The following is a 16848-nucleotide window of genomic DNA, read 5'->3' as shown; positions in this document are numbered from 1 at the left end:
GGAGGAGTGGGAGCTCAGTGAGCATCTACACACAGGGGACCTCGGTCAGGGAACAAGGTATACATTTTTAGGAGAGCATGACAACTTTTCAAATGGCTTATCAAAGCGAAGGGGTAGGCTCCGCTGCTCTTATGACAATCTGGAGCTCAGACTGAAACGATGGGCTTGATGCAGGGGTTATTGTGCAGAAGAACCCAGCCCTTGCCCCAGAGGAGGCTGGACGAGGTTAGGAGGGATGCCACGGCAGTGATACCTCCTCCGTATCTCCTGATACAGCAGGAGAACAGAAGCCAAGCAAACCAGCTCTGCTCGGGTTTGTGCGCTTGCTGAAAAAGCTGGAGACGGAGGTCTCTGCAGAGGAAGGAGACAGTGGTGGCCAGTGATCCTTGGTCCTGACAGAGTGGGAGCTGCGTCTGTGGCTCTGCCGGGAGCTGGGGGACGGTGCAGACCTGCTCCGCCGAGCCACACACAGTGAAGATGGGGGTCTGGGTGCACATGGGTCCCAGTGACAAGGGGTCAGAGCCACCAGGCTTGGCTCACCACCACCAACCATCGCTGGCTGAGGATAACTTCAGGCAAGAAAGGAACTGCCTTTGTGTTCTCACCATTGTGAGCTCCGGGCTGTCACCCAGGGATGAGGGGAACGCGAACGAGGTGGAGCTCAGCTACGAGGTAAGGACATGGGCCCATGTCCTGGCGACATCAGGATGTTTTGGGAAAAATCAACGAATGCAAAACCAAATGCCAGCCCAGAGCTTGGCAATTTGGACTTCTCCTTTTTTATTTTACACATTTCCCTGACTCAGTAAAATCAGGCTTGGAAAAGCCGTGCAATGCCACAGAAAAGGGTGGAAACGGAGGGGTTCGGTTTGTCGCAAGTACCAAGTAACTTCCACGCACACGCGCTGTCTCCTCCCAACCCTGCACCACTCCGAGCCATCCAAACAAGCCAGTCCCAGCCCATCTCACAACAACGAGATGTTTGCACAGGCCAAATGTACTTAGCACCTACCCCCCCGTCCCCAATTGCCAAGCACAGCTGCTTCTGGAGAACAGAAGCCAAGCAGCAGATTTTTAAAGTCAAGATGCCATTTGGCAAGGGAAAAACAATTTACTGCGGTGTTTTGCCTGTAAACCTCTTGAGTTACAAGCACCAGGCTGTGTAAGGACGGTCACCATCAGCCATCCTTCCCCTTTCCACTCTGGAAACGCGGGTGCAGGCAGAATCGCCACCAAATTACATCAGGCAAATGCAATTTCATGCAGTAACCCAGGCACTCAAAACAAAGCGCCATTAAAATAAAATAAAACCCCACGATTAATGAATGACAAGTGCTTTTTTAGTAGGAAGACAAATGAGAGAGCAGAAAATTAGGCAGGTTAATTACAGCTCTGGCTAGTGGCCGCAGGTAACGCGGGAGGAGGGAAAGTGGGTCTGGGAGCATCGCCTGGGCTGCGGGCAGCAGTGACACCACACGGAGCGGAGCAATTCCCCCTGTGCTGCTGTACCAACAGCCCTCCGCGACAGCTTCGTCAGGAGCCTTCATTTTCTTTAACGACAAACCTCCATTTGAAAAACAACCTGGCAGTCGTAACGGTTAAAAGAGTTTCATCGCATCACGATGTGGGGTTGTTTTTTTTCCAGATTGGATGGCAACAAAACAACTGGCAATTTTTACAGGGAAAAAAAAAAAAAATTAATACAAAATCTGGGGGATTATTTTAGCCATCGCTGGTCGGCATCAATAGACAACATTTCAGCCTAACCGCCACACAAAACCCGGGTGCCAGGACACAACTCGCACACTAAAGCCACCCGGCCATTCGCGGGAAAAGCAGCATTATATTAGAAGGTGCAATTTTTCTTTCTTTCTCTCTCTCTTTTTTTCCCCTTTTTTTTTTTTTTTTTTTTTTTAATTCTCCCCAGCAGCAGTCCCAGCGGAAAGAGCGACTTTTGTTCCCAGCACAGTAGCGAAAGGCTGATAATGGCCTCTAATCTATCCGGCTTCAAACACATGTTCAGCCCCGCTGTGCTGCCTTTGATGTCATTTTAACTAGATTCCCCAATGCCACCTCTGAACTTGGAACATTCCTTCGTTCAATGTACTGTGCCAACTCAACCAGAGGAAGCAAATTCAAAGATAAGCACTTTAATTTTATCCCAACAAAACCTTATTCAATAGATGGGGGGAAAGCAAGGAAAACCAATACCGTACTTTTGTTTTCCTTTTGTCAGGTAGCTTGCTTTGAGATATTTTCAATAGATAGAGAAAATAATATATATATATATAAAAAAAAAAAAATCAAAACTTTTTTAGAGTACATCTACTTTTAAAATAAAACTTTCCCAAACTGTTTTTCCTTGTTTCATCATGTGATTTTTCTCTAGTACCAGAAAGCTCTGCGCTGAAATGAAAGGGGGGGAACAAGAGTATTTCTATCGTTTATTTAATGATAATGCAATTGGTTTGCTATGGGGGAAGCGCGGGGGCTTCCTCTCCTCTCCGAACTGACCCACAAGAGCCTCTGGAGGTTTTGCTGTGGCTCTACAGCTGGACTCTTCTATCAAGGGCTGTCATTGCTCCTCTGTAGACATCCTCCAAACCCAACCATTAAAAGCCTAACTCGTTGGAAATCATCACTGAGGATCTTTTAAATTAAAAAGCTGTTAAACTTGTTTAAATACAGCAGAACTCAAGGTCATTCTGGATCACCGACCGTAGGAAGGACAGGAAACAAATCCACAGCGAAGCTGATATTTTCTACCAATTACTCTTATCAAAGCACCACCGTCACCGAGAGACCTTTCTCGCACAAAAGAAGCATGATGGGAAAATCGCCAGGTATTTTGGCCAAAGGCCAGTCATCCGAGGAATAATATTTAATCCCCAAGGTTTTCTGAAGCAGTACCCACTGTCCTGAACCCCTGAGCTCTGAGGAATGGCCATCCTTGTTCTGGGGCAGCTTCGACTGGAATCGGGGAAGAAGGAGCATCCCCCTGGGCAAGCCCACCAGCACCAAGGGCTCCCCAAGCGCCTGGGGAAAGGCAAGATAACCAAGAGAAGCCAGGACACATGATAAGACCCAGAGGAAGGAGTATTGTTGTTTAGTTGGACCACAACACTGGGCTAAAGAGGAGACATTAGCTCTTGTTTACCCAAGTAAGCTCTTGCAGAAGTAAAGAGAAGAAGGACATGGACCTAAGCGCTTTCTGCATCTGAATTGGAACATCACATGGCAATTCAATGCATTTCAGCTTCTGCCTGTTGCCTTCCTACCTAGATTTGCCTTAATTTCCCTTGAGTATCTCTGTTGTGACACCCCCCCACACCCCTCAGAGGCTGTCTCCTCTGCCTGAGGAACATGCTACCCATACGCCTGGTTATCTGAGATGGCAAGAGCAGTTCAGGACACACCAGTAAACGGCTCCGAGCAGCTTGGGGTGAGGCAGAGCCCAAAAGCCCTGACCCACCACCGACCACCAGCAGTGACCAACTCAGTCCCACCTGTGGCCATGGCTTGCTGGGCTAGCGCTTGCCAGGGCTTTTCACCGTGTCCTCTCCAGACCTTGCCTCCACACAAACCAGCTAAAACAACACAGCTGCCGTGCCGACTATAAAAACAGGTTTGAGCAGAGAGGACTGGAGCTGTTTTGCCTACAAGGGCAGAGGAATTCGTATGACACAGGAAGACTGAAAAATAATCAGCGGAGCACAGGCATTTAAGAGCAGTGTTTTTTAAGCCACTCAAAGAGCAAACTCCTCCAACAACAGGGACTGATAACATATTTGTTATATAAATTCAACCCATTACAATAATATTTACCAGTGCTTGGAAAGACATCCTGTCGAAAGTTTGTCTTTTAGGCAAGTGCGTTTGTAGCTGGTACTGCAGAAATGACTTTTAAAACCACTTTGGAGAGCCGGGCGCTCCCAAAAAGCCTGTGTCCGTCTCCTTTTGCCCCAGCTCGGGAGGTCAGAGCATCACCCAGGTCTTTGCATAGCAGGGCTGAGCACCCAGCCACATCCAAACCCCGCTTTGCCGTGATCAATTCACTGCCAAAGCTTGGAAGGGAGCTGGTGACAACGGCAATGCCTCAGAGTATAAGCAGCCGCTCAGCATGTCCGCCTTCTCCACCCACTTGAGTTGGCCAACACTGGAAGAGCACTCCTTGTGTCGAGCCACGCTTTTCTGTGCACCCGCCTGGTTAATTAGCACTCCTCAATTAGCTGACATTTGCATCCTGATTGTCCGGACACACTCTCCTCTGATGGAGGGTCAGGGAGGTTTCCGCCTCAGGATCACACCCCGTTCATGGGGTGCCTTGGAGCAGAAGCCAGATTTCTTCATTATTGAGCCTGGCTGCTGTAAGTAAACAGCAGAGCCAGGGAAGAGCCTCGCTCATCAGCAAACGAGGCTTTCATTGCCATTTTCCTCAGAGGAGGCCTAAATTCAAAGCACCGAGACATGCAAGTCTTGTCAAGCAGCAGGAGTCCCTTCTTTAACTTGCGTCTGGTTGTTCTTCATTTTTGCTGCCTTGAGCAATTCTGCAAAAATTCCTTTGAAACTCGGGAGGCAGATAGGTTCAGCAATGCCACGTAAAAAACCGAATAAAACCTGGTACTGGAGTTTTAAAGGATGTAATGAAGAACAAGTGTTGAAAGCAGAGTCCTTGCAAGGCAAAGGTCACGGCTGGATGTCCAGAATCCCGATTTGGGGATAAATCTGCATGCACCCAGCTTGAGATGCACAGAAAGAAAGATCACAGGTTTACCCTCATGATTTTTGAGACTTACTTAAAATGAACCTCATGATTTTTGAGACTTACTTAAAATGAAATTCAAAATGAATTGAAATTAAAATTAGTAATTAGCAGAAGGCAGCGCATGTATCAGTGGTAATTAAAGTCCTAGAAGCAGCCTACGGTGGGCATAGAAGGGATAAAATGCCTATAGGAAAAAGGAGCAAAGAATAAAGAATGCATAGGATGGTCAAACAGAAATTATTCTGCCTGTGAAAGAAATAAATTATGGCTACTGAAATAAAAATTAGGGGGGTGAAGAACTCTGGCATAAATGATCAGAACTTATCGCAGGTATAACCATCAGTGCAACCCCATGAGCCCACTGCACCAGTGGAAAAGGAAGTGCTAAAAGCTAATTAATTCTGAAGAGTTCTTACATCTGCCTCTCCTGATAACAAGAAGTTACACGACCCCTGCTAGCTTCAGAGTACTCCTCCATATAAATTGATGAATATGAAGAATTGCAGAAGGTTGTGGCAAAGCAGCTGGATTTGCATCAAACTGAGCCTTTAATTACTGCTCCTCTACAGCTCTCTGTCCCAGGGGCACCCTCTGCCCACCATGTCCCTTTGGCCAAGGTCTGCCTCCTCTGTTTCACAACACAACAGTGATAAGGTATGAGGAGCTGGTGGCAGCGAGCAGAGGGGACTAAATAGCTGCTCCTCAGTGGCTCCGAGACTCCACAGAGCCAGAGAGAAGCAGGCTACCGGCTCACAGAGAGCCACCGCAGCAGACACAGAAGCCCCCTTACCACATCACACATTCACGGGCTCGCTGTGTTAACCGAGGGCTGGTGGGGAACTGTGGCAGCACCCACTAAAACATCCACCACAGGCTGGAAAGTTTCGCCAACAAGGTCTGACAGCTCCTGACATCCACAGTGACATTAAATGAGCCTCTTGGAGGACTTTGTGTTTACAGCGCTGCCGTTAATAAAACCCTCTCCCTAATTCTGTAAACCTGTCATCTTTCGCTTGAAGAATCAAAGGGTTTCTGCTCTACAGAAAGACACTTTGCATTTGCACTACTAAAAACAGACCAAACATTGAATATTTTTGCCCAAATCCTTTTTTTTTTTTTTTTTATCACAGAGATGCAGTCACAACAAAATCTCGTAACCCCTTTTTTCTCCCTTTGCAGACCATCTTAAAGGAAAGTATCTCATGGGTGAGATACAGGGCGCTGTCAGGAAGGTAGGAACTAGAAAAGAGCAAAAAAGATTTGGCAGCGGCTTATCGGTACAAGTTGTGTTAAAGTGCAGTGGTCACCAGACACAAACTAGAACTGGTCAGTCACCAATCTCACGGAAGGGCCATTGCAGACTGAGCACAGTTTGGCAGCAAAAAAAAACTCAAAAGAAAGCTCTGTCTGACATTCAGAAGATACTACATCCCAAACCACTTACTACAAAGCCATCCAACATTTCCAGAATTTCTTGCAGCTGGCAAGAAACACTGCAGGAACTCTGACCGAGCATCATTTATTTTAGTTCACTCAAACCATTTGATGTTGCAAGTGCTCCCCAAGAATTGCAAGATAAGAGCCTGCACAGTGACAAAACAACCTTGCTTAAAAAGAAAACGAGAACGATCATGAGCTTGGTCTGGTCAGATATTCCCCTCAACACCAGCTGTGGCAAAGCACCCTCCCAGACCAACACCAGCAGCAGTGCCGCTAAAGAAATGAACACGCTGTTGTCCACCCGGGTTGGAGTTACTTACACGCTGCTGTCGGTCAGAGACATCGTGTCGGCATCACTGGACATGCTCTGCTGCTCGCTGTCGTTGGCACTGGTGGCTGGTGCCAAAGCGTAACCCGTGTTGACATAGTAAGGGTTAACAGGCTCTCTCCACGACCCATGCCTGCAAGAAAAATGAGAGTCAAATTAGAAGGACGCAACCTTGACCATACTCTGAGTCACTGGGCAGGAGGACTCTGCCTGGAGCCCCAGCATCCGTCACAGGCTACCGAATAAGCTGTGTTCATATTAAGTTGCACCGGTAGAACCATGAACAATTTGACTCATAACCAGAAGCAGAAGGGAATCATAGAGTACTGAAGATGATGTTGTTAGAGATGAAGAAGGGAGGGAACAAGACTATATGGAAGAAGCCCAGTCCCATCAGGATCTACGGTGTCCATGGGCTAACTGCTTAGTGTTGTCATTCTATGAGCACGGCAGGACACCTAAAAGCAATACCTAGATAAAAAGACAGCATTTTTCTTAGTCAAATCAGGCTTTTCTCCACTCTTCCAACTGCAAGGGATGCGTAGCACGGCTCACCCATTCTACAATTGCTTTTACATCCCTCTTTACTCCAACACGTTTCCCAAGGGAGGGAGGTAAAACAAGAAATGGCTGTTGCTTACAGTGCAGTACCCAAAGCTGACCTCGAACGTCACACTTGGGTACATCAAACACTTGCAAATTCCACCAGGAAGGACCATCTAATCCCACCGGCTTTTCCAACGGACAATCTGGCCCACGGATCTATGGAGGCTACTTTGTAGACAACCACATGCCTTGTCCTGCAAACAGGTTATTCAAGTATAGGTGCAAGCAGGGCGACCTCCTTCTCTTAAAAAAAACGTAGGAAGAGAGATGCCTGCATGAACCAGCTTGGGAAGCCAGTTCCTTGCTCGGGAGGAGACCTGCAGGAACGGTGAAGCAGCCTGAGGAACAAGCGGGCAAGAGCTCCTTCACACTGATTCTGCCACCGGCACAGAAGAGCTACAGCTGCCAACGTGCCTCCAGCTCTCTTCCACCACAGGACAGCCAGGCCACGCAGGCAGCTTGTTGTCCCTGCAAGTCATTTTGGAATTTGCCAGAAGGAAGAACAAGCTGAAAGGTTCACACCAGCACAGCATCATTTAATCCCCCACGACTCCTCTGCACGAAGAGCAGCGTTTGTAAGATATCTTGGAGTTGATGAATTCCTGGGTTTTCCAAGCTCTGTTAGCAGCTCTGAAAACCAGCGTCCTGTTTTAATTCAGATCACGAAGCTCATCAGCGTGATCTTTTATTTAGTAACTCAGTAACTGGCACCTAGTCGATGTGGTTTGTAATGAACCTTGAGCAAACACCTCCGAGGAGGACTCATCACGCAATTTGTGCTTCCCCGTTCAGCTGTGAAAAGCTTTTCTGGCCGCACTGCAGTGGCCAAAGTCCTACAGACAACAGAAAACAGCCCCTGCCCTGATGAGTTTACATTTAGATAAGACAAAGAAGCCCATGAGAAACGCACAGATGGAAGGACCAGGGGCGAAGACACCAGCGAAGGGAAAAGTTGGCAGTTTCTGTGTATTTGCAGAGAGCACGAACACAGGACGGGCACTGCCTGAACCGGGACCAGCAGACAACCCATTTAAGGCAGAGGTCTTCAGAACGATTTGTGTATAACGTGGTACTCGTTGCCCGAGAATAGGAGTGTTACCAAAGTATTTTAAAACCCGAATTTGAGAGGGCTGTAGCCTTCAGCTACACAGCGCTCGTACCACCCTGTTCACCGTGCCCTCCTGCTCCTAGGAACAGAACCAGACAATTTTCCTTGTAACACACGGGGTTGTGGATATCACTGGTCACTTAAGAAAAATCATACTGGTCTAGGTCCATTATGGGGTCAGTTAGAAAGAAATTACCCTCCCATTTTCACAAAGAGAAAACTAGTATTTTGCTTGCCACAAGCCAGCAGAAACGCCAAGCTCTTTCTCCTCGGACGACGAAGCTCAGTACAGCTGCAGAGGGGTGCAAAGAGCACTCAAAACTGCGCCGGCTGAGGTTTTTCACAAGTGTTCAAGGCAAAAAGAGCCTCTGAGGTTTCTCCACGCTCGAGTGCAGTACAGGCTCGGGTGGGTACGAATGCTTACAGGCACCTTGGGATGGCGAGTCACCAGGGACGTCTTCAGGCACACCAACGTTCTGACTGTCACTGTAAATGTCCACTGGAGCAACCTTATTTCTACATTCCCTCAGATTTCAGAAGGGCTTTCTAGGGCAAATACTTAAGGCTGGAAATAATTTGAACAAGTTCACCCAAAAAAAGCAAGGTATAATAAGTGAAACCCTTATCAGCCCCCCCTTCACCAGCTCTCGCCTTCGTGATGGTCAGTTCTGAACATTAAAGGAGCGCTGTGCCGCACAACCCTCCTGTCACATCCGATGTGACAGCTGGGTGACGGAGGCTGATACAACCTCTTAAATTGAGGCAGGAATGATGGATAGCTCAGGCCTTCCCTGCGGGCAAAGAGAAGGCTGTTTTTTGGATAACCCAATTAAAATACAGCATCAACTTCTAGTGGACCTTCTGCCAGGACTCCCTGGATGAGGCACGGATTATTTTAGCAGTATATTAAGAAAGCACTATGACATATACAATAAAATGCAGAGATCAATCAGTTTCCCCTTTGTATCTGCTGATACAGAGACAGAGCAGCAAGGAGCATCTGAAAAGTTCATTGGGTATGGACCTGAGAAGGCCAAAGGGTGGTCCCTGGCCACTCCGGAGGAGTTGGGATGGACGGACCCTCCTGCAGCGCTCCATGGCTGTGGGCTTCCCACTGAGGACGCAGGCAAGAGTTTGGTCACAACTGCTGTATTTAGCTAAAATTACACACTTAAGCGTGTATACAACAGGGATTACTTCCATTTTAGCTCTGCCTCTAATACATCAATGCAAATGTAAACTTTCAGTAAGCGTAAGTAGATGGAAGGGGTATAGGATTTCAAAGCAATCATAACAGGTTACATTACTTTTGAGGAATCCATCTGTATTCAATCCTTCTCCTAATGTTCCCTCTCCCTGACAACTCTCTTCAGCTGGCTCATATCACTATTTGAATGTTTTGTGCCGTGCCTCTGAAGAACGCTTTCAACATCTATTAGGAGGGAAACATTAAAGGAACATGGAGTCTAACAAAAAAAACAACCACCAAACCCGGACACTTCTGATCTGGGAGGGGAGGCTGCTTTAAAAGGGATAGAGGCACACTCAGAGCAATTTGAAATGTCAGCTAAAAACCTCGCATACAGAGCTCTACGTGCTGATAAGGGCAATAAAAGGAAAGGTGAGCATTTAAAGTTAAACTTCACAAAAATTCCCGCAGACTTCCGGATTCTTTTTTTTTTTTTTTGATGGTAAGAGCAACAAATGGTTTTGAAATGAACACAGAACTTTTCACACATTGCAGCAATACAGCTGCACGTCTCTTCTGCAGCTCTCAGTTGCTCAACCCTCAAAATAATCACATAGGGAACAATTATAATAGAGATCACAGCGACCCAAGTAAGTCAACCTGACCAGCTGCCTTCCCTTTGCATAAAGCCCTCCACCGATCCCTGTCAATTCTGGTAATGCTGACAAGGGCCAAAACTGTTGTAGAAAACCAGCAAACATCTCCTTAGTGATTCCTTCCACCTGGTCAGTTTACTTTGCATGTTGTCTTGGGTGTATCCCATCCCCAAATACCCCAAATCTCCAGCTCCTCCAGCCAAGACCAGCCCCACAGCACTCTGAACATTAGCACTGTCAGATCTTGGAGCTTCAACCTCAGCGAGAAGAGAGGTGAGGTCCTCTTGTCCGAGTTGGAGTTCTCACCGCATTGTGAGTCCCTAAGGGCATCCTTCTCCTTCCAGCCTGGGATCCCCAGTCTCCTTAATAACCTTATGGCTATTTCAATTTTAAATCAAAGAAGACGTAAAGTCCCCAACTTTTGCCAAACATAGTGCTGGCACGCTCTGGGGAAGAATTGCATCACCTTCAGAATCCACAGGGGGAGAAAGATCTCACAGATCCTGCCTGCAAACCCAAATCCACACGGCACTCCCTTTGGTACTCAACGGTTACATGCCTCCTTCATTAATGTTCTTCATCAAGCATGGGAAAAAAAAAACCACTAAGGCAAGAAGGAAACTTCCTTGGAGATGAAAGACCTTAGGCAACTAATTTCTGTAGAATTTACATGTTCACTGGAGGGAATAAATTGCACAACACTCTATTGGCACGTCTGTGAGACATGGTCTTCCCAAGCCTGCTAGTAGTTCCTGTGTGGCTGGAGCAGCTCCCAGTCTAACAAGGAAGTTGATCAGAGCCATCAGGTTTCATTACTACCATGCTCTAGCACTGAATTTTTATGACACTGACATTTTCTGGAAGAAAATTTTTACTCAAAAGAATTGAAGTTGTGGTAGAATCCAGGCAAGCTGGCAGTCCTCCTCTTGCAAGGGTCCCCCACCTGCCTGACCCTGAGATAAGTGCCTCTCCAAACTCCGTGGTGGCATGACGAGGCACCTCCAAACCCCTACACTATCAAGGAAGAAGCACTAGATTAGTAAACCCAAGAGATAAAGACTCATGAAGCTGACAACCACAAAACCCCACCGCATTCTGCTTATGTTCCCCCAAACAGCACTTTCAGATGACTTCCTTCCATGACATACTATGAAACTTTTGTCACCAGGGTTTGGGTGAGCAGCTCATTTTTAACATGGGAGAAATCCCACTTTCTAGGCAGCTTGAGCCATGAGGCAGCTGATAACCACCCAAACTTCATGAGTTGCCTTGGAAAGCTCCAAGCTGCAGGAGAAGTGGGGCCAGGGAAGGACACCCCAAAACGGGCTCTGCTGAAACTCAGGGTCTCTCACCACAGCTGAAGGCAGGTCGAGTAGCTAAGATACCCTCCTTCCTGCACAGCAATGAGGAACCTCATGGCAGGACACGATTCCTCTTTCCTCTTTTGGTGGATGGTGGTTGAACTGAGGGATGGTGCCCAGGAACCACAGACCAGGGCTGCAAGTCAACCAGACCCACTGACCAAGCCTCTGTGCTCCCACCCTGCTTTTTCACACCAACTTCTGACAACTTGGTTTAGACTTTGATAGTCCTGGGATTTTAAAGATGACTATTTTCCAGAACTACATTTGCAGGAGGAAACCAGGACTAAGCCCTACACTTATTTGGTGTCTCTGGTTGTGTTGTCTTCATGACTGGGAGGATGCAGAATAATGCTGAGACATCCACTCAAATATGAGAAGAAACTTCTTTACGGTGAGGGTGACAGAGCCCTGGAACAGGCTGCCCAGGGAGGTTGTGGAGTCCCCTTCTCTGGAGATTTTCAAGACCCGCCTGGATGCAGTCCTGAGTAACATGCTCTGACATGCTCTGGGCAATCCTGCTTCGGCAGGGGAGTTGGACTAGATGATCTTTATGGTTCCTTCCAACTCTAAAAATTCAGTGAAATTCCACTTCCAGCTCATTATTTTAACATCTCCCATTTATTCAGTGTGAAAAAATCAATTTTTCCATTAAAAAAAGTTATGTACTTCTACCTAAGAAAAAAGCTTTCAAAATGAGAGCTCGCTGAGTCTCTGGCCAGACGTGACCAAGCAGAGCTCCCTTCCTTCCCACACTGACACCCACCAACAAGCAGGTGATTGTCACATCCTTCACGCAGTACCACGTTTCACGATCACAACCAGTCAATCAAATTAAAAGGTGCACACGTTTGCTTATGATGTACGAGCCAAAGCAAATCCCTTCAGCATATCTAAACAGCACATCCTGACAAGAGTGTCTGAGCGGCTGGGTCATCTTTAAACGAGGGATTAGAACAGCATCCACCAAGAAGACTGACTGACAAGATTACATCAATCTACCACCTGAATAGAAAAGTCTCTGTTTCCAATCCACGGTACCAACAACCATCACAGAAGTTGCGCTATACTGGGTATAAAATTATTAGAAATGTCCCAAAGCATTCATAGTGTTCCCCGAAACGTCATCACGGGTAAGTTTTGGAGCTAAGAACAAAAAGTCTACGAAGATGCAAAGCTGAAAACCTTTACTCCTGACTGGATTTAACCTGCGCTAAAGACATAAAGTCTGCTCAAGAGGTTAAAACTGGGGATTTAGCTGATAATTTGATTGCAAATCCTCGGGGTTGCTCCACTTAAAACTCTTCCCAATTACTCCGGGTGCTCAGACACTGCTGTGCATCTCAACTTTATCACTGCCAATGTCAGGCTAATCACATGTGTTCTAGGCAAGGGCAGCTTCTTCAAAGATCACATCAATTCTGGACAAGTTAATCTGTTCTTTGAGGTCTCCAGATGGCTCTTGCCAAGAAAGTTCACTTCCAGCCCTGCAGCCGGCGAGCGCAGCGGCCCCGGCGCTCTACGGAGCATTACAAAGGAACCAGATCAAAGTTGTCTTACAAAAAAAATGAAATCTGAAGTTTGAAAAGCAACAGCAGCCTGTCACTTGTAGGCTTAAAGACGACTTCTGCATGCTCCAGCTATCAGGGAATTTATGATTACAGTCTGGCTTTTAAAAGCTGATGAAAAAAACGACGCTCTTTAGCGCTCCTTGCCTTTGCAAATCTGTATCTCCTTCCGTGCTTATTCATCCTCCCACGCTGGAGGAAGAAGGGAAATAAATAAAAACTTAACTAAAAGTACAGATAAGGGCTCCTCTTCTCTTTTATTCTAAGGCATACAATTCCATTTTAGGAGGATGTGGAGATTATTTCATGGGGAGCTTCAGTAATTATTGCAAAGTATTAAAGTACAGTTACAAAAGCTAAACCCAAGATCTACCCACCCAAGTTTCCAATTTCTCACTCCTTTGCATTTACCAAGGACATACTACTTTCTCAGGCAGGACACAGCAAGGTGGATGAGAAAAGTGATTTAGGATTTGTCAAAATCTAGGAAGGAGGCTGAAATACACAAAATAAATTGTTTGCCTTAGATAGGCTAAATATCGTGGCTGTATTGCCCTATGGCCACCGAACCTTCTCAGGCTTTCAGAGAACAGCAAAACAAGTCCCTCAAGATTTCATCTGACCCTGCATCTACTAATAAGCCCTCCCAGCTCCTCTTTCCCAACAGAGGTGAGACTGAACTCACTCACTGCCCCAATGTAATATTATATTTTGTCCACTAGTTACAGATTTAAAATCCAAACTGTAAAAATCCAATTTTTGACACACAATAAAGTCAAGTCCTTCCTAAAAACAATGCACGTTTTCCCTAGAATAAGACCGAACCCCTCATTTATTTAATATCTCAACACACAAGAAATGAATTAAAATAAAAGAGAAAATATGGGCAAAAGAATGTCTGCACGTAAATTAACAGGACGCTTGGATCATCTTCCTGAAATAAAGCAAATCTTGCAGAACATTTTGTTCCATATCTAACAATAACAGGTATCTGCTTAGACTCATTGCAACTTATTAGTCTGAATTTATGCCATAATATAGTTTGTTGGTTTTTTTTCAACATGATGACACGATTAATATGAATCCTTATCCATTACGAAAGGGTAACATTAAATAGGGACATTTACTATAAAATATAGAGGATATTTGGCTGCATTAATTGTGATTGAACAAGAGCCTTACTGCTTCGGAGCAGCCTGGCTCCATCAGTCAGTCAAAAGCCTCTGCAGTGACTTCAGGAACTAGAAAACCAGCATCTTGTGTGTATTTTGGATATTCGGGGTATATTTCTCCCACCCATAAGCCACACTTGCCTCCATGCCACGGCCTTTGTCAGACAGTACTCCATAGGAGAATTATTTGTATTATTTATTGGAAGGGACAGAATCAAGCTCACACAGGGATGTGCCGAACATGCCCATTTGTTGGGTGGATCGTCACATCAAAGTGCATCCTAAACACAGTGAGAGGACCTTGAACCCAAGGACCAAATCCTCCTGATGCCTCCAGAACAGAGAGGACCTGGAGGACAAAATGCCTAAGGATGAACGTCCCAGGAGGGACCAGTGTGCCCAGGAGGTTGGGTTCCCATCCCTGGGCAGGGGATGCTGTGCTCCAGCACTCTCCCAGTGCCCTCCAGCTCCCAAAGGGTTTGAGTGAGAACCAGCCCACAGTAACCCCCCCAAAACAAGTTGGAACCCAGCCTCACCCCCAACATGCTCTTCCTGGGCCATGGGGTTCACTAGCGTGGACACTGGCACTAATGCAGCCTCCTTTCCCCTTGCTTAAGCTGAGAGATGGGGAAAACTTGGCAACAGACTGATAAACAGGAGCTTTCTGCTCTGCTAATTGGCTTCTCAGAGTGAAATGACATCTATGTTTAATACGGCAAGTGATTTTACATATATATATATGTGTGTGTGTGTGTGTGCGCTTAAGTGGATGAATGCACCCAGTAGCCATTTCAGACAGCAAGCAGCAGTGCCAGCTCCCACATCTCTGCTTTCCCGGGTGATTCTCCAAGCTGGAGTGGGGCTGGTGGAGAGGAGGAACCCCCTGCAGAGAGCTATGGGGGGTCCCTGCACGGGCTCCTCTGCCTTTTCCCCCTGGTTTCCCTTCCCTGGGAAGGCAGCAGAGCAGCTGGGAGATGTGTAAAGGAGTCGCAGAGGAAACGGTTCTTCCCAGAGGGGGCAATACAACCATCACGTTGCAGATGTAAAAATACCGGCAAACCCCCCCAAGTGTTCAGAGCCTTCCACGTCACGCCATGCCAGGGACCATCCATCCGTCCCTTCCTCCCGCCCTGCCAGCAGCCCGGGATGCTGCTCCCTCCGCAGATGAAATCAGCGGCCGAGAGCATCTCCCAAGGTTTCCAGCCGCAGGCTGGCCAGGCAGGCACCCACGCAACATGGCTTCCAGCCCAGAGCATCCCCTCGCCCACGCCGAGAGGGCCTTCCTCAAACAAATGACTTCCAAATGCCTGCCTCTGAGGCGCGGGGAGAGAGGGAAGCCCAGGTTTACACCTGGGTCTGCTCATAACCTAAAGAAGGCAGCAGCTCCACTTAAAAACACCACTGCCTGCAAACTATCAAATTAATCCCGGGATTTCAACAGCTTTTCTTCATTATTTTTCGTCTCAACCAAACCACAAATTTACTTAATGACTAAACCAGGCGAGCGAGTACTTTGTTTTCCAGACAGCGGGAACCTTTCTAACGGGATCCAGGTTTTCAGAAAACACGTTTACCTAACGCTGGGCGAGGGAGAGGGTCCATTTCCGAGATGGGTTTGATGCTTTTTTTAACTTCCCCAAACCCGCCAGCATCATGGTCGGGGCATCTCCGAGTCCCGAGCTCAAGGAGAGGCGCTGAGCGGGGTGAGGAAGAACACAATAAGAACACTGTGTTCCAGGAATGATGGAATAAAGGCAAGAGCGTGCTTTTGGCTGGCAGGATTCAGCGCTTTAACTCCGTCTGCCGCTTTTCTTCTCCGTCTGAAGCAACGTTGTTTGTCCACGCTTCTCTGAAATGGAAAGTATTTCCTCTTGCCTGTTTCGTTCCAAGGAAAGATCTGAGGAGGCCTGGTATAACCAGGCAGAACTGGGGATTCTCCAGTACCTCGACTCTTCTTTGCCAAAATTTCTGCTCAACAAGAAAGGGCTCACAAGAAAGAAATTACAAGCAGATTTCTCTGCAACCTCAGTAACTTAAGACCAGGGCCTGTAGGATGAGTAAGTTTTTGGAAGGGAACAAAGCATCCAGCTTTGGCCAGTGACTCCAGGCCATTCCCCTCCTTCCTACGTACCTTCGGAGCCTCTGGAGTGTTCAAGAACATTGGATGGGGCAAGGACATCTACAGGCACATGGACCACATTGAGGAGACACTGGAATCAAAGGGCAAATAAGGGTCTGGGCTCAGTCCTGCCTTTTGTCACCGAAGCCTTTCAGGAGGGCACAGACCCCAGCATGGCAATTCATGGATAAATTTCTCGATACCTAAATCCCAACAGTGATGTTGCCAATGGCTGAAATGAAAGGGGAAGATACACAACTCAAGGGGGCTCCATTTAATGAAGACTAGTTGCAGCTTTGGCATTAAACTGCTTGTGTGTCTCACTGGCCCACGTCACGTGGGCCGAGCCACGCCGCAGACTTGCTAGCCTCACTTAAATCCTCAATTTATTGCCAACAAACTTGGTATCTTAACAAAATTACAAATTCTGGTGGCAAAAGGAACCGGTTGATGCACTATTTTGAGCATCTACAGGGCACCTGACTTAGCACCCCTCAAAACCACTCAGGTTTGTTACTGAGGTCCTTTAACGAAGC

The 16848-nt window shown here is 47.0% G+C and overlaps 1 protein-coding gene across 1 annotated transcript in view; it reads right to left on the bottom strand.

Annotated features, from left to right (window-relative positions):
• Positions 1 to 16848, bottom strand: part of AXIN1 (axin 1) — a 75236-nt gene that overhangs the window by 26578 nt on the left and 31810 nt on the right. The window contains exon 3 of the mRNA XM_074158423.1: positions 6526 to 6666. Within this exon, the coding sequence (XP_074014524.1) occupies positions 6526 to 6666 (141 nt within the window). The remainder of the gene's footprint in view (positions 1 to 6525; positions 6667 to 16848) is intronic.

The sequence above is a fragment of the Numenius arquata genome, chromosome 14, assembly GCF_964106895.1.
Source record: "Numenius arquata chromosome 14, bNumArq3.hap1.1, whole genome shotgun sequence".
Classification (NCBI taxonomy): domain Eukaryota; kingdom Metazoa; phylum Chordata; class Aves; order Charadriiformes; family Scolopacidae; genus Numenius; species Numenius arquata.
The sequence above is the reverse complement of the archived record's forward strand: the minus strand, read 5'-3'. Positions and strand labels throughout refer to the sequence as shown.